Raw genomic sequence first — 24,030 nt, 5'->3', positions numbered from 1 at the left:
CCTGCTGAAAGAGACGTGTGGCTGCAGAGGAGCAACAGGGAGTGTCTAATCACATTCATATGTGTGAGGATGTCTTTATTTAAGTAGTAAATAAGTAAAGACATAAATACTATTCAGAAGTCTTACACACATCCAATCAACAGGTCACGAAAGATATAATAAAAAATAAGCACAAATGTTACTTAATGAGGTGGGTGCCATATAAACAAGACACTAGGGGGCAGCCAAGTAATTAAAACACACACATACCTATATAACACTCAAAATTAGTTTCCTATGCCCTATGTACACTATATTGTATTGTACTGTATTTATTTACTGTTGATGTTGATTGATTGTCCTTGTCATAAGGATATGCTGATACGTATGAATGCAGTCACATGACTGAAATGTCAATGGGCATTTTACTATATGTCTCTCATGTACTTCCTGTACTTTCCTGTAATTCCTGTACTCCTCCTGGGAAGTACATGAGTTCAGGTCACATTAAGCAGCACCAACATCAGGATAGATTAGCAAACTGCAATTATGCTGAAAATTTCCATAAAGATGAATTATTCATTTCACTGTCAAATCTTGCAATCATTGGCAGCTATAGCGTGTTTTTCTTCTAGGTGCACACTCACCAACATGTATAGAGCAGAAATCAGCAAATCTGTATGCAGTGTGATATTTCATGATCTATTCTGTCATTATTTTAATTGTTTTCAATTAGCCGGTAATCTGTTCTCACAAAGCAATCACCATCGTGGTGTGAAAACAGTTTACACTAAGCAACATATAATGATCCGTAGGTTGGTGTCAACACTTAATGTAAATGACATGCTGCGGATAATCAGCCTGTCTGCATCTCCTGCAGGCACAGAATGTATTTTGGTCTACTGGTCCCATGTACTTTAGGCGAACCATTTAATCTGTAAGAGTCTCAGTCTGTTATTTGATAAGACCATAATATCAGCCATTACAACACCGATTGAGCCTCCAATCAGGCATCCTTATCTACTTCATATTTGCTTGGTTGCTTATTTGTAACATTTAAGGAGGGTGTTTTGAAAGGCCAACCTTTAATATGCAAATGAATGCATTTAGGTTGCTCCAAATTGAATCAGATCATCAACTTTAGGGAGAAGACCTGCTGTGCAAGCTTGTGCTATAAACCTATTTTCCAGTTACTGTGTTTACTGGAACGTGTATACTACACACACCTTGACAACATAACACCCTATGCCCCATATGTTGTTCCAACATGGTCCAACATCTGCTTTGGTTATAAAAGTTATGAAAGTAAACACAGACTCTGTCCGTTGTCATTATAGTCCCCATCCTGCAGCAAGAGGAACGCACTCACAGCAGGGCTGCTGATCAAATGTGGACTAAAAACTGCCTTCACTGTCATATTTCCAGAGAAAATGGAAGCTAATAGAGAGGAGGTGTGCTGGAGAAAAACAGCACTGAACCTCCGATGCTTTATTTGATGTCACAGGAAACAGCAGGCCTATATGACAGAGAACGGTGTTTATTTGAATGTAGGCTGGCTGGAGACTGGACCAGCAAACTTCAAAATGACACAGGCTGCACGTGAAATGTGACGCCAAAGCACGTTTCACTTGTCAATTCGTGAAAGCACCGTTTTCAGTACTGCAGACTTGCTCGCTGCTTTTCCTGTTATTCTTGGCGCTGAATGTCTTTCTCATTTCATCTAACCATGATGGATGGGAGGATAGAAAATTCACCGTCCACATCTCAAAAAAGCTCCACGTGCCGATCCATGATTCACAGGAAATGGAGGATACCTATTGTTAATGGCACAGATTGAATGCATCCCACTGCACACCACTGCAGAGGTTTTCATCAGCCTGAACGTGGACTCTGATGCCGCTGATTGGCATCATGTGCAGAATCCTAATTTTGATTTGAGTTATCTCCGCAGACACGTCTTCATATTGTCAAGAACGTTCCATTTAGATATGCCAAGGGGGAAATGCTTCAGCACTGTATAGGACTTCCTCATCTGTTTAATTAGCCTTCATTAACACATCAGTTATTGTTCGGAGAGACGGGTGTATTGTGCTCTTAATTATTTAGTTAGATGTTCAGAGATGACAAAACATATGCTGCCTACGGTGGCAGGGATCACACAGTGGAGTTCAGCATTTGCTCATTTTTTTAACATCCACTCATCATCTGCTGGGCTAACTGACATGGCGTGGCATCAATTACCTAATGGCTACACTAAAACACATATTTGCAATGACGAGCCAGCATGAAAGAGCAGAAGAGGAGATTGGATCCTGCCAAAGCACCAAACTCATTATAGAGAGGGAAATTGCTGCCTTTGCTCATGCAGAGAGTGGTGTTATGGCTGCCGGTGTTTTGTCATCCTGTGGCCATTACTGCTGTTGCTGCTTTGTCACCATCACCGAGGGGTGTCATCATTCCCACTCAAAGGGCAGCTGGACACCTGCTTGTGTTTTCATATTAGAGCCCATATGTATGAACTCCAACATCTATTCCAATCAAGTCTGAAGCTTTGCAGGTGTCCAAACCATTGTACTAAATAATGCAGTTTTTAAGGTGTATTGTTTTTGCATGTATATTAAAACACCAGCAATCAAGAATTAAGTACAACTGACACACACCTGATATCACCAGAATTCATTATAGCATGTTTTAATAAGACTTCACAAGGAAAGTCGTGTTTTCTTCTTTTCCTATCAGTTAAGCTCGACAGCGAGTGACAGGAAACGTTGTGCAGCACTAATTTTGTCCGTTTATCGATCGTCTGCGATGGGCCAAAATGAGTTTTCTCTTAATTAAATTTGAAATGAAAACTGGCAAACCTACATAGAGACCATCAGAGGAAGAATTCCTTGGTTTGAGAGGCAGGTTGGGAAGAGCTCGCTGCTCTCGGAAACACCCGCTTGATGCTGGCATCTAAGAGCTGAACGAGCTGAGGAGAATGAAATGCATAGTGGTACCAAGGCAATAATATCCTGCAAGCTTTATCGTGGAAATCAAATTAGTGGAAATGGCAACCTTATTCATCACAGCTTAACTGAAGACAAACTGCATGAATATGACTGTTCAAAATATCAGGGAGCCTTGCTGTTTCTATGTGTTGCTGTTGAATCCACATGAAAGCCATTGTCCCTTATGGATTCCCTTTATTAAATCTCTACCAACAACCAAGGAAGGGAAACAGAGGAGTTAACAGATTTGTTGATATATTTGGAGGCAATTGTGCAAAAGGAACTTCAAACCATTACCAGGCGGATGTCTGTGGTCATTCATCCATCCATCTGTCTTTTTGTCAGTCTCGCCTGGCCTCTGCAGAACAAAACACCCACACTGTGTCAGGTTTCAGGTGTGTATTCGCCATAATCCCACAGAGCATCATTTATACAGAACAGTTCAAGGCTCTCTTGCCATTTGTCATTTTGAAAAGAGACGCAAGATGACTTGAAATGAAGAGGTGACATCTTTGGAGTTGTTTTGTGTCTCTTTGTTGTTGCTCTGTGTTTCTTTGTACTCATTGTTGCAGCTGGTCAGTTTGTGTTCCTCTGTGGTCACTCTGTGTTTCTTTATGGTTGGTCTACTTCTCTTTGCTCTTTTAGTGTCATGGTTTGCATCTCATTTTGTGTCTATTTGTGGTCATTTTGCATGTGTCTCTGGTGTTCCTTCTGAGTCTCTTTGTGGTTGTTCTACTTCTCTTTATGGTCATTTTCTGTCATGTTTTGCGTCTCTGTGGTCATTCTTCATGTGAAGTTGTTTTGCATCACTTTGTAGTCTTTTCGCATCTCCCCAGGTTCATTTTCCATCTCTTTGTGGCTGTTTTGCATGTCTTTGTAGTTGTTTGATGGACTCTCTGACTAGGAATGTGAACAGTCACTTCAGACTGAAGCTGTGTTCAGTAATCCATCCATCGACACTCCACTACATCAGTGAATTGGGTTTAATTCTATCTTTTACTCTTCTATGACTTTTCACATGCTGTGCACATGAAAGCTTGGCTCAGGGATATTTCATGGCTTGCTGCTCTCTATGGTTCACACGAACATCAACATTTTGCCAGGGACTGGAGCATGGGACTGGGGGGAGAGAGGACTGAGTGTACAGGGCCCTGATGGGAGGAGGGCCCACACGGATACTAGAATGAATAGCCGTGGATGCCGGGAGGGGCCCATAGAGAGTGGCTTTGTGCTAACTTCACCACCAAATATTATAGAAGTATCCCTGTGCTGTTGAAAAGTGTTATTTTTCCTTTAACTCGTTTAAGTCTTAAGTTTTTCCACCTAAATTTCTTTTCAACTCTTCCCGATTTGTGTTGTTGTTGTTGTTCTAATACTTTACCAGCACATTACATACAATTACATTTTAAATTCCCACACTGTTATCTCCTTATTCCCAAACTAACATCCTGTTCCCTTGTACCTACTGATAAGCACTGCGCTGGTAACAAATAATTGCAGCATAAAATGGGAAGAATTACATCATTGGCACCATTTCTCATCCACTGATTTTGTGGGTGGACTTACTGGAGCATACACTTTTTTATTCAGCAAACATCCATCATTATTTCATTAGCTTGTGTTGCTTCACAGCAGTGCATACACACGAAATGCACACAATATATCCACTTGCAGAATAATAAATGAGCAGTTCTGACTTTACTTCCTAAAACACTTTAAAAATACGATGTGCCACAAGGACAGAGAAACATTCACCTATTTATGTCTAGTTACCGCTGTTACTCAACAATGCTCCCTCTCAGGGGTGGAAAGTAAATAATTGCCTTGCCATTTCATTATTTTTCTGAGAGGGAGGTTGTCCTCATGATGATGGAATTATCATGTCAATGCCACATAATCCTGGCTTTATTCCACTCCTCTGTGTTTTTCAAGATAATGGGTGATACTTTAATTCCTGCCACCTGGCATTTGGATAAGCAGCAATGCCGAGTCCCCCCACTGTGAAAAGCCGGAGAAACAAAAAGGAAACAGAGCTGCTTTCATCCTCTTAAGTCTGTAAATTTCTGCTACCCCCCACTTTATATATGACCTTGCAAACAACTGAATTGAGATATTTCAGCTGAGTTCAACACTTTATTGAGATTTCTCCTCATACATTTACAAGAAAATGTTTGCCAAAAAAAGTTAGAAAAGCAATCAAGCTTTTCTTTTTAACCTTACAAACCAACATGTGTTGCTAAAGATACAGCCTGCCAACCAAAATCAATACAAGTCCTTTCATTTTGAGCAATGTGAGGACAGTCTTGTGTATCTCCAGGAGTTTAAACATGCAGAGAGTACAACAGACAAGAAAAAGAGTACATTTCCTTTGTAGTCACATCATAGTAAAGATGCCCAGTTAACACCACAGAGACATCTGTAAAATATGCATGCAATGACCCGTCAAACCGTCTGTTAAAAGAGACTGTTTTTCTGCCACAATATAGATAGAATTACAACAGTTAAAAAGTCATAAATTTAAGAATCACACAGACAATGTGTTTTCTGTTCAAAGGATGGCCAGCTATTAGTGCCATGACTGTCTGGGTCACAGTTACAACACAATGTCATACTGTGTGATAGACGAACATAAAGGCTTGCACTATAAACTCTGCAATCCAACAATACAATACTGACTGCAGACTGCTAACACTGTTTTAATACTGTTAAAAACCATGTGTAAGTGATATTTCACATCATTAAAATTGTTATGTTGAGGTGCAGAATCAAGATCAAGATTTGCAGAAACGTGATTCATGTTTTTTGAATGGGGGAAATAACACAGTGGACAAATATCTATTTTGTGAGTTTGTGGCCCTCAAATCAAAAATGCATCTAAATGATGATACAGATACACAGCAATGATTGATTGAGTAAACATCAGAGGGCTCTGAGGCACTCATTATGCTCAATAATGAATTCGCTCGTGTTTTTTGTTTTCCATTGTTGGCTGATTTTCTGTTGGAGTCGAAATATATTATTTGCCAGATGGTCATCTATTTTTCTCGTTTTGGTAAAAGGGTGACTTAATATAACTATTACTCACATTGAACATGCATTAAGATGTCACAGATTGCATCATCACTGGGGACATGAAGCAGCTTTATAGTTCAGCAGAGTCCCATTATGCCTTCATGAAAACAGGAGTAGTTGCTGAGGGCTTGAGAGCAGTCATTGATGGCAGGTGGTGACTTGTTGGTGGTTGGCAGTGGTCGAGGATGGCCAGATTAAGTGTATGTCTCAGTGCACAGCCACTGCCACACATGAGTGCAAGTGAGATGGATGAATGCTGTCTGGTGCCAACCTCAAACTCATACTGCCGTCGGTCAGAGCAGGAGCGACTTTGAAAACCCTGTGGGACGGTCGAACAGCCACAATAAACTGCCTCTTAAATGTTTCACTTAATACAATGTAGATAAACGGGTTAATGCAGCTGTTGGCATAGCCCATGCTAATAGCAATGTTGTAGGCATACAGGAAGGCAAAGGTGGGCCGCTGCACTCCAAGGTGGGCCAACTGCAAGATGTAGTAGGGGGCCCAGCAAGTGAAGAAAGCCAGGCATATGGCCACTGCCATACGGGTCACCTTCCTCGTCCGCACCCTCAGGCTGCGCTGGGGCAGCGGAGCAACTGTAGCTGACATGTTTTGGAGAATCTTGAAGAAAACCCAACAGATGATCACCCAGGGCAGAGCAAAGGCCAAGAAGAACTGGTAGAGGGTGAACCAGTACGTATCTGTGGCTGGGTTGGGCAGCAGGAGGGCACAGCCGACTGAGCCATCCTTGAGATGCATGAGTCCTGTGTACATCCAGACCGGAGTGATGGAGACCAGAGAAAAGACCCACACCAGAGCTACCGCCGCCCCAGCCACAAAGGGGGTTCGAACATGTTTGAAGCGGATGGGATGGACAGTGGCCAGGTAGCGATCCAGAGTCATTACAGTCAGGATGTACGTACTGACGATCTGGCTGTTGGAATCAAGCGCTGTGATGACAGTGCACATGGTGCCACCAAAGCACCAGGAGCCATTGCCCACAAGCTGGTGGATGAGAAAAGGCATGCCAAGGAGAAAGAGGAGGTCTGCGAGGGACAAACTGAAGATAAATATGTCTGGTACTGTTTGCTGGGAGCAGAACTTGGTTTTCTTCACAATGGTGTAGATTACTATGCAGTTTCCAAAGATCCCAAAGAAACAGATGACACCAAAGATGCTGGACATGAGCACATTGTTGTATTGCTCATGTTCTGCCAAAAAAGATACAAACAGAATAGAATAGAATGCCTTTATTGTCATTATACGTGGTGTACAACGAGATTTAAGAATACTCTGTCAGTCACATATCACACAGTAAATCCTGCTGTCTGCCATTCTTTTCCCTAATTATCCTTTGTTTGAATTTATCTCTAAGGCACTGAATTTGAGCCATTCCTAAATTCTTTAACAACAATTTTGCATTTGCGTCACGGTACTAACATCGCGTGCTCAGCTTATGAGTTCATTTTAAAAGGAGTAGAAAGAAACAACCTACCTTCTACTACAGTCTGGGGGGAGCTGATGGAGGGAAAAGATGAATTCGGAATGCAAGAAAAGTCCATCCCAAACAGCTTTTGGTCTTCCTCTGTAACAGTCTGCAGTGTGATAATAATGAGAATAATAATACTAATAATAACAATAGCTACACCTTACATCACAGTTTTCGAGCGAAATAAAGCCTGCTTAGACATAAACTAGAAAAATAAAAGGGCAACATTTAGTTTGAATAGCAAAAAAAAAATAACCACCTCGCAGTATAAGTTTATGGATTTGACCGGAGGGGATGCAGCGCCGCGCGCATGTTTGTGCTGTCCAGGACTTCATCAGCGCACGCGACAGCTAAAGAGGAAAGGCGGAGCTGACGTCACACCTCGTCATTCTGCCAGCCTGAAAAGTGGCAGCACCTGACAATGTGTGACAGTAAGTGAAGGAGCCAGTGCTGACGTTTCTGCCTGTCACATGTTGCTCCTGTCCACAGGACAAAGACAGGCTGGAGCTGTCTTCAGTAAGGCAGATATCAGATGAAAGACACATGGCTGCTTTTCTCTCCTTATGCCGTCTCCTTTGTGTGTGAAAAGATTTAGCCGACCTGTTCTCTCTGTGCTAAATATAGGCGTTTCTTCTATAGCAGTGCCACACCATGCTTTTTTTTTTTCAATGGCAGTGTTAGCTCCATTATATCTTTAAAACATATAAACTTACAGTTGTCTCATATCAACACAGTCCCCATGACATCCCTATATTTATCCCATAAGCCTGTGCTTTTCTGATGGGAACTTCTGGCACGATTGGAGCAGCAGAGCAAGCTGTCGTCCCCCAGTGCTTCACACTAACGCTGTTTTCCTGGGGTTCAATCTGTCCACTAGGTGTCAGCATTGTCAAAGTATTTCATGAAATGCTCCGCTCAGAATTAAAAGCAGATGTCCGAAAAATGAAAACAGGGAAAGACGGCCAACTATTTACCAAATAGTGGGTTCTGTGGTGGGATAAAGGTAACAGCGAGCAACATGTAAGGGGAAGAAGTTTAATATGAGCTACTTTTTTGAGGGCAAATGGTGCAAAAATATCAGTTAAAAAACAACAGTGCCTGTGTAAGGTGCGTTTGTTTTTGGCTGCTTTGTTTATGACATATCCAGTCATAAAGCTTGAGTTTGTCATTGATATGATTATTATTATTTGTATTCATTATATGGTGCATTGTCCTGTGTATTATATCACCTAACTAGTGAAGTCACTGATGAGGCAACAGTTTCATTTTGACACACATAAATCTTGAAGCCTTCCAGCCTTATCTAGCTTTATATACCTCCTCGCCTTATGTCATAAATATTTAATGACTGATAGGGATTACATGTGGTTTAACCCTCTAATTCTAATGTCACTGGCTCAAACGCAAAAACAGATAGATAGATAGATAGATAGATAGATAGATAGATAGATAGATAGATAGATAGATAGATAGATAGATAGGGTTATGTCACGAAGTACACAGGCCAACTAATAATAGGTATTAGTATGAAGATACTTATAATAATCATAGGGGATAATTAAAGGCAGTTTCAGGCGGCACTGACTGTTATTTGATGCGTTTGGCAGACGAGTGGCACAGACTGACAGGGAGGAGCTCCAGTCACAGCGCCAGGCTCGCCCTCCCCGCACTGTGGAAGGAAGCGGAAATAAGCGTCGTAAACCTTATGCTAGTAGCTACGTTCAGGCTCCGAGGACGGGGTGTAAGCGACATCAGACGTATAACGTTTGTTGCCTCTCAAGAGGAAACGGGGAGTGGATAATTACACGACAGGGTTTTCGTTTGTTACGGTGGCAGCATCGAAACGGAATATCTCGAGTGGTGAGTTTTCTTTTTTCCTTATCTTTTCATAAAACTTGTGTAGTCTTTCCTTTCGCGACGCAGGCTAGGCAAGTTCAGTAACGTTAGCTGGGCTAACTGTGCCACTCCGCTAGCAACAACAGCTTGCGCTATGAAAAAAAAGGTGTTTTCTTCCCTTTCACATTTGCCAACGTGAAGCTAGCTTGCAGGCCTCGGGCATTCATAAACGTCTCATGTTTATTAGAAACTGGTCACTTGTGTTGAGTAATGTCATCGTTAATTTGCCCGTTGTGATAAATTAATGGGGTTAAGTTTGATATTCACGCTGCATCGCAGTTATTGTTACTCGACCGTTAGCCGGCATGCTAGCTCTCGCGCTCCGGAGGACTGGGCGCAGGCTGTTGACTGGAACGGACTCGAGCCACTCGAACTCGTTCGATACGGTAAAAACGCGGACAGATGCTCAAAATGGCTTATTGCTAGGTGTTGAAGTCCAACACTGTTCTGGCAGTAAATGAAATCATGAGACGGTCGTGAATTAAAGAGGATTATTTCAGTCTGCGCCCTTTGGAATTCAGCTTCCTTTTTCATTACTTTGTCTTGACTAACGTTACTTCTGTCACTGACGTGCTTTATTGTTCATTTGTCTTCTGATATATCGGCCATGGGTTGAGTTGTTGACAGTTGTGGAACTGTAAACAATGTCTACTGTCCCATTTTTAGGACTTATTGTGTCGTTACTGTCAAATGACTTCTAGATAAGAGTCCTGCATCTTCTGCTGTGACTGTTCTAGCTAACCCATGGTAGGATTATCCGTGACGAGATGACACGAATTGTGGTTGGAAAAAAGCGATAAAAGCCAAGTCAGTATTTGCAGATAATTGGCCGAGGTTTGATATTCTTATTTTGTCGTCTGGCTGGCTGTCAGCTTTAATGGCATTATTGGATGTTGAGCTGTATGTTATTAGTGTGAACCCATCAGAGCTACACGGCAACTAGCATGTTAGCAAACAACTTAATGAGATAACTTAGCTTTATCTATTTATCTCAGTAACCGTGGCTTTAACCAGTGTATCACTGTCAGCTCATCTTAAATAAGCTGCTCACTTATCTGTGGTCGGGCCAGGTCGTTGGCTGTCCAGAAAGTCAGGAAGCATTGCCATTGATGGTGGTGAACTTTGGATCAGAATCCTTGTCCTCTTCTTAATGTTGCCAAGGTTAGCAAGAGCGAGGACAGTAGGCCTTGACACCTTTTCACACAGGTTTTCCATCGGAGATGACCATTTTTGATTGCGTGCTATATTTTGGATATTGTAAGTTCTTAAGAGAACAAAGCATGCGACGTCTAGACCACAAAATGACTTTCCACTGATCACAGGAAAACAATTAGAAAAAAAACATTTTATGAGTGAAACTAAGAGGCATTGATGAGTACAGACTAAGGAAAATTTATATTTACATTTTCCCGATATTCTTTGACTTATTTATTCAGTTTTGTTTAAAATTTCGTTTTGTTTAAAAGTCTTTATGTTTCAGAGTAAACATTTGCTTCACTTTCAACATTTCTTTCCTTTAAATTGAGTGAGTGAATACCACATTGTGTCTTGTTTGCAGGTACCGTACTGTAACCTTTATGTGAGGTCTAAGCCCAAAAGGAGCGGGTCATAGACGGGAGGAGAGACTCGGAGAGAAGCATCTGGCCACAGAAGCCTGGATAAGTGTTTTTATTTTTTATTCAGCCCCTGCCAGACAACTACAGCCAAGCGGTTTTCCAGCACACAACAACAACGATGGAGGCCATTGCCAAATACGATTTCAAAGCTACTGCTGATGATGAGCTTAGTTTCAAGCGTGGAGACATCCTCAAGGTAAGTGACAACTAGTTGATCGTTTAATGTTAAGGCTTGTCTGTATTACTCATAAGTATGACATGCCAGAAAATATTTTGTTGCTGTAGGTTTATTTCCTGTGTAGGTAACCATATCTGTCCTGTGTTAAATGAAAGTACCATCAGGTGTGGGAGTGAGTGAGTTTCAAACAGTAATATCATTTTTACTGAACACAAATAAAATCTGTAGAATTAAAATCATCGCCCAAATAAAGCTACAGCAGTAAGTCTGTATCTTAAATTGAGTAAGTATTTTTGTTTGTTTGTTTGTGTTGTTTTGTTTTGTTTTTTCAATTTTTTCACAGTCACACACTTGCCATATGTATCTGTCAAACTTAAACCCACATATAAAAAAGAGAAAAAGATCACCAGGCTTGACCTACAGCCTAAAATCCAAAACACTGCTGTATCATGTGATGGTGCACATGGTGATTATATGTGACAACACAACATCGTTTTAAGCTTAGATGCTGTGTTGCCTATTGTATATACTTTAAAGGAGCAACTGCACTGCAGAAGGTCTAGTGATTAAAGAGGCAAAGGATGCAAGGTTTTTGTTCCATTATGAACTCCCTCTAGTGCTCTCTGTGAAACCCCAGGCTTGCCCAGATCACCAGGCATGAGCAGCTTATTCAAAGCATTATGCCTTCTGGTTGCCTGAAACGTGTTTGTGCCATTCTCTGACCTTGATGAGGCAGTCAAGATATTAGAAAGTACATACTGCAATTTTCCTACACAATGATTCTCTTAGGATTTAAATGCGATCATCATAATCCCTCTGTTTAGAGTCATAGCCATGATGGGCAGGATGCAGGGGTGACAGTGCAGAAAAAATAGATAAACCTTCATATTTCCTTATTTTCTAGGAAAATGTCTGCAGCTAAATACTCAGTTTTAAACATCATTTTGATAATGCATGACTGTAAGAATCCCTTTTTTCCCCTCGTGGCTTTAAGGTCAGTCATTTTAGTAAAGAACAAGAGCCCACAGAGTGAATAACTCCTTTTGTAAAAGATACATTTTGAAAGAACCACAGATCTGTGAGTATTTTCAGTGTAACCTGTCATTCTGTTTTGATCATAACAATTAATTGTTTTTACAGGCAACATCTGCTGTACCAGACATGCAGGTAGTTGGAAAATTGTTGTGATGCAATATAACACACAACATTTTGGATTTAGTAATATTCATTTCATTTATTCCTCCAAAGTTAATTATCCAAATTAGAATATGAATGCTGTCATCATTACTGCTAAGCCCATGACTAATTTTGCTGAATGCAGACTGGAAAAAGAGAACTGTAGCTAGTGATAAGGGATCAGCAGTGAGCAGCAAATAAATCTCCTCCAAATAGTTTTACTGTCTTAAGACAAAATTTTGACCTTAACTCTGCAGAACCTTCTGCTTTTCAGTCCACGTGAGATGAAACTGTCCCTATGTTAATGACTTGGCAGCATACAAGACTGCTTTACAGTTCGCATCAATGTGGTGGAATACCTTGATTTTATACTATTGTATAGATATGTATGTGAAATTTAAAAGTGAGCTGTCATGGATAAGTTGACTGTTCTATCAGGGGATGTGTGCTGTTTTGGGAGTTTTGTAGAGATTTCTTATCTCTCTAGGGGGGCCTCAAGGGTGGGAAAGAAAAGTACCTCTGGAAACACTGATTTAAATATGAGTTCTTATTAAATTTGCATATGAGAAGAGAAAGTTCAGTACTTTCACCAGCTAGCTGTCTCGTTGGAAAAGCTCAGGCTTTTTACCAAATGGCCGAGTTCCAGCCAAGATGTTAGTGGGAAATGCCACAGATTTTTTCCTTTAATTGACATCATTAAAGATGAGATGTTCATGCTGGTGCCTGGGTAATTTAGACTAAACTGAATATTTTGTATTATATGTTTTACAATTTAATGTCTTGCTTAATTTTGGTAAATTTTGAAAGCCTAAAATGTACTTCTCAGTTCCCTATACGTGTAGTGTGCTGGTGCTCTCAATTCTTGATTTTTTTTTCTCTTTTTTTTTTCTTTTTTTTTTTTCTCTTCCGTGCAAGATGCTTCAAGGCGTTTTCTAACTCCTTCACAAAGATTCTGTTCCCCAAAGCCTCAGTATGTGTGGCTACATAAAAAGCATGGAGCATTTTGTGTTCAAATGAAAGTCACTACAGCTTCATTTTTCAGATTCAGTCTTATCCTGTGTATGAAGCTCTACTTGGCACTATGAAGCTTGACAGAATCTACACTGAATGATGTGACTTAATTAATTTTGTAATTACAGACAGAGCCATATCAGACAAAGCCTTTTTTTCCATATCTTAATTGTCTCACAGAATAAATCATACCACCAGTCCCACTTGACATCTGGCATGCAATATTAACACGTGCAGTTGTCATTATGAGTGAAGTTTTAAAATGTATGACTTTGGTGCCAATCAGTGCTACACACAATGTCTTTCCAGTTTACTTTTTTTTTTTTTTGTAAACATACCACGCGTGCTACAGAGGCTTAAAGTTTCATAGCATAAGCCACAAATTTGTATTGTGAGTGTAAAATGTCTGATACCATCTCACAAAGCAAACATTAGCAGTGCGGGCCCATCACAAACAGCTATGTGACTGACAAGAAACATTAATGGTGCATACAGGGCAGCGTCCAAATCTTTTCAGACAAACAGTTTGCTGTACAGTGCACTTCAAATCTCAGTAAATTTCTTTATCATAAAGCATCAATCTGTAAACTGCTTTTGTTCTCTTATTTGTGATTTACATGCGCCCTACAATTTTAACGAGTCATTGTCTGTTGGCAGTCATGTTATCTAGCTCAAGTCGCTCATAGACACACACAGTACATAGCGCGTCCCACTTGTGAAGTACATCTCTGCCAACACCATATTGTTGCAGGTCTCTAACCCTTTCAAATAGTAGGAAATGCAATAGAAATATTATTATTATTACTATTATTATTATTATTATTATTATTATTATTATTATTATATTTTTTATTTATGTTATTTCAAGTCTTCATTTATTTCCAAATTATCATGTCTGCCAGTTTACTTGCAATAAGAAAAAAGAATATACTGAGACATATATAATAAGTTCATTTAAAATATTCTAAAAGTATTACTGCTACTATCAACACAAGAGAAAGTATTTTGGTATGAAAACCCACATTTAATTTAATCAAGTGTCCTGTATCATAATTCCATGTCACTTGTAACAAATCAAATCAAGTTGGTTGGAAATTCAGTGAGTGGTGATGACTTGCGGTGTTGGATAGTGACTCTACGTAGACAGGCACGTGGTTTTTAAGTGCATGATAGAGCACAACTACCAAGTAGAATGTCGATGCAGCGTTGATTCACCTCATACACAAACAAGCAGCTCTGGCTACATCTACGTTTTCATTCTAAAATGGTGTTTAAAAATGAAAAGACCTCTGTGCAATTGAGTGTTTAGCACAGTTTCCGACTGTTTAACACACACACATTGCAAAGCTGTATCGCACAGGTGGTACTGCAGTAATTTCATTGATCACATAGACTGATTTGTTTCTTCGCCGCACGACATATATGCAACGTATATGTTGCACTCTGCAGCCTTGCATTAATATTAAAAAAGATATTCACATGTCCTGCCCTTCCATATTTGACCCAGCCAGTGGGTAATGTACTGTAAGTGCACAACCTTAAGAGCTACAAAAAATGCTTTACAGGTTATTTCTGGACAAAGGCTGAATCTAAAATGGGGAAGGAAAGCCTGCATGAATGTTGCCTCTAGCACTGTCCACATTTCATCTGAATCATTTGTTGCTTGCTTTGCCCAAAGGACTAGTTCACTTTTTGAGACAGAATGCATCAGCTTGATGTCTGTCAGATTCCATCTCCCCTCTCCATTTCTTTCATCCTATTTTCCTCTTTTGTTCCTCCTCACAGTACCCATACATTAGTCTCAAGTCTGAATGTTTCCCCTCAGGTAACTTCGGAGAAACAGGACGGAACAAGCTCCTGTCATACTCTGAAACATCTTGGTACACAGGTGGACCCACGCTACACCTTATTTAGCATGAAACTATATGGCCTCAGCTCAATATCATTTGGTCATCTGTAAGCATTGATTTTTGATTCAACCAATCAATCTGAGAAGACCTGCTCATTTTTGCACATTTTTTGTTGTTAATTATTTTAAAGTTTAAAATACCCTGGTCTCCAAAGTACTGAAGATCATCTTGTGCGGTGCAACAGACCAATACACTGTGTGCATCTGCTACCTTTGTGGCTGCTACACATTTCTTCCTGCTAATTTCTCTGCATTAGTTAGTTACTTCAAAGCAATCAGTGCAAAATAAACCTGCATCGGTTTGGTCTGTGTCTCTCTCTCACTATCTCGCTTTGCTCTTTGCACTCTGCTTTTTAGACCAGTTAGCTATTTGGTTACATAACGGTTGTTTAAACATCAATAATACTAAACTAAATCCCTCTGTCAATTGACAACATTACCACATATAAAAGAACATAGGCAGATTTACAAACTTAAACAGTAAAAACATGCTGGCTCTATTTTTTGTTTTGTTTTTTTTAGAACTGTTTGTCACTCTACCTGATGCTGTACAGCATGCTATGCACAAGCATTTGAAGTAGTACATCTTCAAGAAACCTTTTCTGAGGTGTAGTGTTGTCACAGTGGCTCCTTTGCTTCCATCAGCGGTGCTATGTGTCTGCTGATACTAATACTAAACAGCTCTGCTCTTAGGACAAAGGGTCCCTCTGATGAGAGAGCAAGCCCGTGTTAAGGCTTCCCTTGTATGTAGCATCCTTAACTTCTCACCATTTTCAGTGTCACTGGGAGACGGTGGATGTGTTGCTAACTCTGGGCCCCACATTGGCATACACGAACATCTGTTTTTCACTTCGTCCATCTACTCCACAGAAATAGGCACTTGGGTACTGTCGTCAACATTCCAGCGATTGTAATTCTTTTTTTAAAATCTCCGTTCAGTATACATAGTTGAAAGGAAGCCAGTATGGTTTGAAGACACAGTGGGCTATGTGGCAAGTATGATCAGCACCAGCAGTATGGTTACAGTTTGAGAGACTCACTAAAACTCTCTATGATGAAGCCCAAATATTAGGCAGTTCCAGCTCTGGCTTGATGCCACACAGCAATGTTCCACCTTGTTTCAGTTGCTTTCATAAAGGCCTTTTATGTAAGCATTTATCCAGTGTTTGCCACTGAAGGGATAGAAAGGTTGTTTTAGGGACACGAAATCCTGTTGTGTCCAACTGTTTAATCATCCTGAAATGTGTGCATGCTGATGCTTTTATCACTTGTCAAAATACCCACAAAGGTGGGTGATTACAAAGTGTTTGTTTGTCCAGCATTTAGGAAGATGAAAATGATATTAAATGTCTTATGGGAATTTCCGTTTTATCCAGCATTCCAATTAAGGAGGTGATGCTAAATCCGTTATTATCTCTACACACATTTGAATACTCTTTGTTCAGCAACTTGTGCTTGTATTCAGAATGTAACCGTGTTACAACACAGAAAAGGACATTTATTAGATGAAAGGAAGCCTGTCTTGTCCAGTGCCTCCAAGATATGTAGTCCACAACTGTCAGCCAGTTAGCAAGCACTGTGTCATTGTGACTCACAACTGGTTGACCAGTCCAGGCTCCCGTCTTACTTTGCAAGCTTGAGTCATACCCGAACATTTACTTGTCTCATTTGCCAGTTCATGAGTAGTGAAGCAAACTGTTACAGTACAACAGAGGCTCCAACCCGTCACCAAGTCGTCCTTCATATGAAAAACAGCTGTTGGTTAGCCATTAGCTCGCCTTTTTAGGAATCCAGTATCCTTAATGTCAGAGCCATTTAATCTTTCATACAATATATCTAATCTTGTAATTAGGTGTGTGTGCTTTTACTCTACGTGTAACTTCTGCTCTTTATCAGCAAATGGCACACAGAGCTGTTGCAACCACCTTTCTGTTTTATCTTTACAGACAGTTTCAAGCTGTTTAACTGTTTTAACTTCTCCCTTAATCTCAACATAGAGCCTGATTGTTATTTGAGTCTTAAATTCCGGATATATAGAAATATATAAAAAGCATCGAAGTGTGGGCTTGTATGTAAAATATCTTGAAGTACAAATGTGTGTGGGCCCATGACAAGTTTGCATAATGCAGACGAGTTTCATAATGTGATCTCCCATCATGCGTAGACAAAAACGGGAAATTGCAACTGCGAGAGCAAAGAACTTTCTTGAACTGTATACTGTAAGTTTTTTGTGCCGTTTGTGCTGCTGCTCAACTATGTCATGCACATACAAAAGTTGACTTTGAACCGCGAGATCTACACACACACACACACACACACACACACTTCTTAACATTACTACTTGACATACTCAGAGTTGAAATGTGCTCTTGAAATGTAACAGGCCATGGAAAAATCACTCTGACCTCCTTACAAGTAATATTCGACCTCAGTAGATCATTATTGGAGAGGATTAACTAAGATTAGTGAAAAGTCATTTATTGAAGTTAGAGATCCACTGTTATAACAGGTTTCAGATCTATGAGACATGACCTGTTATTGCAACATTTGAACAGAGCAGTAGGACTGAAACAGGTCTTTGACAGGTCTCTTTGCTCAAATACATAGATGGTTTTGTCACAAGCATAAATTTAATACAAATCATCCAGCTGTTCAGTCATTTTTGAACACTTGTAATCGCGTCAGTCAATTTCTGTGCTTAGCCTGGTATTATTCTGCTCACTTTCTCCGTCAGAAAGCAGATCTAGAGGCAATGCAGCAGGCAAGTGCAGGCCACAGTAGAATCTGGCCATTGCCCTGAGCACTGTGCACTTGTTCTCATTTCCTCCTTAAATAAATAAAGATTAACAGCACTGCTAGCCGACAGAATTAGTTCCCATCAACAGATCTTTGAACTCTGCCCATGTAGCATGATCTAAGATCCGTCTTTCCGACTCGCTACTTCTGCAAACTGTCGTCCACAGATTCAAAGCAATTATAATTTAAAGTCTGTTATATTGCAGCCACTAATGAAACAGTATGCCATAAAACTCCAATTATAGTCGACCCAGGGATTGAATGAGCGCTTTCCAATAGATTACCTATAGAGCCAAGGCCTTTATGGAACAGTAAGACAGTGATTATAAGAGTATAAGAGGCAAATGTCAAACTGCTGTAAATGTAAACTATTACTGTACCGAGAAATTAAATATTGAGATTGAAATTGCGATGAAACAACATAAAACTAAAACACTACAAACAAAACCAGACTTTGTGAAGAGGCTTGCATGGTCAAGGAAAAACATTAAAACTGGAGTGCTGCAGAATAGTAAAAGCTATATTGGATCCACTCATCCTGCTACCCCAAACCGTTTCAAGCCCAGAGTCAAATTGGGGTGAGAATCTGTGGTAAAGTTCTTTAGTCTGTCCTAACTCAAGTGTGTCCTTGTATCTGTGTGTGCTAATACCACAGCTTAGCTGTTTCACATCCTGTTTGATGTGTCTTCCAACCCCCAGCAACTTCCTGTGTCTCCTCAGCAGACTCCAGCAACTCTGCAGTGTGCACCCACCACATTACAGCACTGACTTTACACAGAGAAGCAGAAGCCCAGTTCTGTCTGACACAAATGGTTGGAATTTAGTGAAAACACCACATGCAAGAGAATTAGAGTAAATTATTTTTGGTGCTGTAAAACATCTTTGAAGTCACCCTGTGACAGACATGTTATCCCTCTTTTGGGGTTGAGATATAGAGGAAGATGGAGCTTATTGCCAGTTACTTCAACACTTTCTTTGAAGGCCCCCCCACCCCTTCCCTCCCTGATCTCCTATTAGTGCTTAGGGTATTGATTTCCCCTCCCCATTTACTTGACCAATGAAAAGAATAAGAGTTGTATCAGCAGTGCCTTTTGATGGCTGAATGTCTTGAAAATCCAAACCCCACTTGAAAGACTCATAAATCATTGTTAGAGATTGAGCTCCAATCCAGATCCAAATCCCACCATTTGATTTTTCCTTTCCAAACTCTTAAAGTTCAAGTCAGCAGTGGTTTTCTGCAGATTTCTTGGCTGTCTGTAAAGCAGCAGTGCAGCTGACTCTGCGGAGCTGAAGGGTCAATAAATCGCTGTTATGTTGCTCATTGTGCAGGTTTTGATAGAACTGAGACTCACCCTACTTACACTGCCAGAGGCCTTATAGGATCTCACTGGAGTCCAAGAGACTGTGTGTGTTCAGTGCACATTTGCATAAGAGCAGACTATTCTCTAATTAAGTGCTGCGTCTCCGGAGAGAAAGCTTGGATAAGTACATCTCTCTGGCTCTGTTTTTCTGCTCTTCTCTCTTTTGTCAGTGTGACAGTGTGACCTTGCGACCATAAGAAAAACTTTTCTAGAGGCTTTGCCAGGAAGTATAGCCACAGGACACACTATAGGCCACAATGAATGCAGGAATTAAAGGCAGACAAAACTAATAGAAATGAGTCAGATGAAGTGTAGTTCAGCGTTTCAGTCAGTGTCATACCTCTGCCCCGCTCTGGTACAGGTGTTGCTTTTCTTGTTTACATAACCTTTATTTGTAAATGGATTTTATTTCGTGAAACAGTAATAGATAAAAGCTGATAGTTAACATACAGTCTACTCCAAAATAACAAGAATAAGGACTTTTCTCTGCTAGTGACGCCACTACCTGCATGCTGCTGTTCACAGGGCCAATGGAAGGAGATGTGGAAACTGCAAATATTGCCTTAGCTCAGTAATGGAGGAAAGTGTGTTTGCATGAACCATTTCCTGCCTTTCTCCTTTTTCATTTTGTGCTTCTTGTGTGTGTGTGTGTGTGTGTGTGTGTGTGTGTGTTTGAGGCATCTGCTCCAAGTCTGCACATGGCATCAGGTCTAGCAGGCTGACACTTATTTGTCCCAGCAACTTCCCACTCTGGCCCAATAGCTGCCCAACTGGGCATGGTTTAATATGTCAGCACACATGCCTGCTGCCGACACTGAAGTCGAAACCCGCTCTCTCAAAGTGACACACTTGCTCCCTCCATTTCTGTGGCCTTACTTGCTCACAGCTCGTTAGAGCAGTAAATTGTCTGCCCGCAGGTACAGTCTGTAGACTTTATGCAAAGAGCAGCAGCAGTACAGGTGGTATTGAGGCACTTGCCAGAGCATTTGAGAGTATGTAGTCAACATATGCAGTTGACTGACGGCTGTGTCCGAAAATTACTCTCTCATTTACGACTCCTAGTATAATGGACCCCAGTTTACTGTGAGCAGTGAGTTGACATTTCATAAACTCATTAATCTTTAGTGTTTTGTGTGATCACTAACAGGTTTTATATGATTGTTATTTTCATATCTATAAAATGCAGTGCATTGCATTTTGGGATTTTTAACCCAAAGTAGTGTACATGTAGCAAAGACTGCTTTTTTTAGTTCCATTGTTGGAGTTTCTGAAGGCACTGTTTAAATGTGGCACTGTCTAAGTAATGACCTCAGACTATTTTGCAGTTTATATCTATGTTAGCTTATTTTACAGCAAAGACGAGCTGTTGACGGCAGAGAAAATGAGTCAGAGACTTGGTGGCCTTGTACACTGATCAGCCACAGCTTTGAAACCACCTAATATTTTATAGGTCCCCCTTGTGCTGCCACAACAGCTCTGAGCAGTTGGGCATGCACACAAGACCTCTGGGGGTGTCCTGTGTTGTATGGCCTGGTATGTGGGCAGCAAATCCTTTGGGTCCTGTGGGTTGGGATGTAGGAGCTCTGTGGACTGGTCTTATTCCGGCACATCCCATGGGTGTACAGTCGGATTGGGATCTGGGGAGTCTTTGTTGTGTTCCTCGAGCCGTTCCTGAGCTGTTTTTGTGGTATGGCGGGATGCATCGTCCTGCCAGGGGAGGCCACTACCATCAGGTAGTACGGTTGTCTTGTTTAGTTGGGTGAAACCTGTCAAAGTAACATGTACGTGGATGCCAGGACCCAAGGCTTCCTGAAGAACATTGCGTTGTAATGAGATGATCAATGTAAATTACGTCACCTGTCAATAGCTTTAATGTAGTGGCTGATTGGTGAATATGATTTTGACACAGCACAGCATGGCATGGCTAAGACATGCTCTGCTGAAGCTGGGAAAAGGGAGTCCAGAGTGGAGTTTTGATTATCTGGGTGAATGTCATTTCCTGTTGACAGACTGACCATGCAGGTGATGCATGCAGTTCTGATTCAGTTCAGGTCCTGGCAGCCAAGATGGCCGATAGTCTGTTTCTTAACAACTCTTAACTTTTTAAACCTTAAATAAACAAAGACTGTTACTGTCAACTCCAACATAATTGCCCTAGATGCACATTACCACATTAGGAGCAGTTATGACAGTTCTGAGTGCTTTGATAAGGTGCTTCCTCCTAACCCTTACTAATCATGAAGAGATATCTGGTGAAGAATATGCCTTTAAAGAGGTAAGCACCATAGACACGGTCTTAAGTCGGTAATCCAGCACAGGCAAGTGGTGTGGTTTATTATAAGCAGCCATCTAAAGTAGGAATTAGGTCAGCTTGGGTGTTTTTGATCACCACCCCTGGACATAAACATCCCAATAGACGTCACTCAGAGTAACTCAATGTTATTACTGTGTCTTTCACACAAAAACCACCATCAAGTCAAAGATTAACCTTTGATTGATTTTCTGTTATACACAAAGAGGAGGAAGAAAGAACTTTTCATTGGCAGGACAGGTTAGATGTTGCATCTGAGGGGAACAGTGTGGGAATGAAACAACTTTCTCTTTCGGGGAATTGATGTGGTATCACAAAAAGGCATCTAGCTAGCCAGCTACCGCAGATGGAGGACAGTGCACTCCACAGAATAAAACATAGCTAGTTTGGCTGCTCTGAAAAAGAGATGCCCTCATTTTATGCAATTTGCCCCTGAGGAGTGTTCCTAAGCTGATCACAAGGAGTGTGATTCTTCAAAGTGGTCCTCTGTCTCATGCTTTTTCTCTCTCATAGCGTCTGTCGCTTTCTCATGCTTCTCCTATTCATCTCTCTTGGTCTGCCTTCTGTCATGGTTTGTGCCTTGTTTTTCGCTCTTCTTCCCTTGCCCCCTCTGCCTCTTTTCTCACTGCTCTTCCTCTGAGTGTTGAGTCAGAGAGCTGTAATTAGATCTCACTCCTTCTCATCTCCACACCACTCCCTCCTGATGTGCCATAAAGTCACTGACAGCTGTATTTAAAAGTTATCATCCTCTTGCTTTTTTTTCTTCTGTGCTCAACTTCAGTTTCCACTCTGCATGAGCCACAAGGGCGAAAGAGTCAAAAAAAACGTGGACAGACACTGATTGGGCCATGTTTAGTACATTATAAATACATGCTTGATGTGGCCATAGTAACATATAATCCTTGACATGACTGAAAAAGTCACATATCATCATCAACACTGACTTCAAATTGGGTGCCACAGGTGTATGGTTGGTTGATTTCTTCAAGAGCCGGTAGAGCTTGCAGTGGCATCAGAGGGCAACAAGCCCATTCCTAATACGACATAACTGCAACAGTTGTTCCTAAATGCACACAGTTGCCTAAGCTGTCACATCTGTTTACTTCACAGATTCTGTCACTTTACTCTTTTTCAGCTTGAGTCATTAGAGGGTACAACCAAAATAAACTGCACTGAGAATTCAAACTGTGATAAACAACATCATGATGTAAGAGAGGGTCCTCCCCCCAGCTGCCTGAGTCAAACTGATGTTGAGAAGAGAAAGGAATGGGGGAGTTATCACATTTAGACTGTTAATTAGACTTTACCACCCGTCTGGTTTGGCTGGTGGGTTCATCATCTTTTTAGGGGCTATGACCTGTTCAGTTATGGTAAATATATATTAACCACAGTTTTTTGTAGGTCAGTATAGTACATGTTATTGTAAACAGCTACTGCTGCAACCATTAGGGCTGTCAAAATTGTCCATAAGAGGGACAACCCACCAACTGTTTAAATACCAGTTTTAATTCAACCAGGACATTTATTAGTTGACTCATGGATCAAGTTCACCTATAAAGGTTATAGTGCATTTTAGGTTCATCCTGAAATTTCCAAATATCCCTGACTTTTTGTGAGTAGTGTATGTTCCAATTTAGAATACTCATTGATGGGTTTAGTAAACGAACACATTCACAGTCCATACCACTGTGAGTCTCAAAATATGTGCTTAGGGGAATGAATGGGTCAAGTGTTTTTAATGCTTACAATAAATATTTTTTGAAAATTTCAGAAAAAATGAAGTTGACTATTCAGTGTGTTTACGCCTACGACAGTGGGCGTGTTATTACTCCTTTACCTGAAGTTTGGACTTCTGTAAGAGAGTTGGGTGGGGTGGGGGACTCCCCGTGTGGTAATGGCCTCAAGCATTATTTTAATTACAAGGGTGTTACAAGCCTTCATTCGCTGGTATTCAATGTAATCTCTTTCTGTGTGTCTGTCTGTATCTGGGTGGCACTCACTGCTTCCCAGATCCAAGTCTGCAGCCTCCCTGCTGAGAGCAAAGGAGGTCAAACTCATTTTGATGGCTTTCATTTGTTTATTTATTTTTCTAGAGCTGTTTTGCTAAACAAAGCACAAAAGTGGACCAGTCTGGGTCTTCATGCCATGCGCCCCACCAGCACACCCCCCAAATCTGCTGTGATTTAAAATCTGTCTTTCCATACCCGTCCATCAATTGCAGCACAGTTATCCATCCTTGATAACAC

At 40.8% G+C, this 24,030-nt stretch overlaps 2 protein-coding genes across 3 annotated transcripts in view; one reads left to right on the top strand and one right to left on the bottom strand.

Annotated features, from left to right (window-relative positions):
• Nucleotides 1-5,132: 5,132 nt before the first annotated feature.
• mchr1b (melanin-concentrating hormone receptor 1b) lies at nucleotides 5,133-7,859 on the bottom strand. 2 transcript variants are annotated; one of them, XM_076753112.1, is made up of 3 exons: nucleotides 7,790-7,859; nucleotides 7,537-7,636; nucleotides 5,133-7,252 (listed from the first exon to the last, which is right to left on the bottom strand). In XM_076753112.1, exons 2-3 carry the CDS (start codon nucleotides 7,601-7,603, stop codon nucleotides 6,249-6,251), a joined length of 1,071 nt encoding a protein of 356 aa, XP_076609227.1. In that variant the 5' UTR covers nucleotides 7,604-7,636; nucleotides 7,790-7,859; the 3' UTR covers nucleotides 5,133-6,248. The 2 variants fall into 2 exon arrangements, with proteins under 2 accessions (XP_076609227.1, XP_076609228.1); XM_076753113.1 differs by lacking the exon at nucleotides 7,790-7,859 and having other exon boundaries at nucleotides 7,537-7,681.
• A 1,376-nt stretch (nucleotides 7,860-9,235) lies between these two features.
• Nucleotides 9,236-24,030, top strand: part of grb2b (growth factor receptor-bound protein 2b) — a 29,621-nt gene continuing 14,826 nt past the window's right edge. Inside the window, exons 1-2 of the mRNA XM_076752987.1 lie at nucleotides 9,236-9,390; nucleotides 10,985-11,238. Of these exons, the coding sequence (XP_076609102.1) occupies nucleotides 11,161-11,238 (78 nt within the window). The 5' untranslated portion in view covers nucleotides 9,236-9,390; nucleotides 10,985-11,160. The remainder of the gene's footprint in view (nucleotides 9,391-10,984; nucleotides 11,239-24,030) is intronic.

Source organism: Chaetodon auriga, chromosome 16 (assembly GCF_051107435.1).
Source record: "Chaetodon auriga isolate fChaAug3 chromosome 16, fChaAug3.hap1, whole genome shotgun sequence".
In the NCBI taxonomy this organism is placed as follows: domain Eukaryota; kingdom Metazoa; phylum Chordata; class Actinopteri; order Chaetodontiformes; family Chaetodontidae; genus Chaetodon; species Chaetodon auriga.
This window is presented reverse-complemented; position numbering and strand designations above follow the sequence as displayed.

Coding starts and splice junctions, on each gene's coding strand:
- mchr1b (XM_076753112.1), bottom strand. CDS start 7,603: ATGGACTTTTCTTGCATTCCGAATTCATCTTTTCCCTCCATCAGCTCC. Junction 7,253..7,536: donor CCCCCAGACTGTAGTAGAAG/GTAGGTTGTTTC, acceptor CTTTTTTGGCAG/AACATGAGCAATACAACAAT.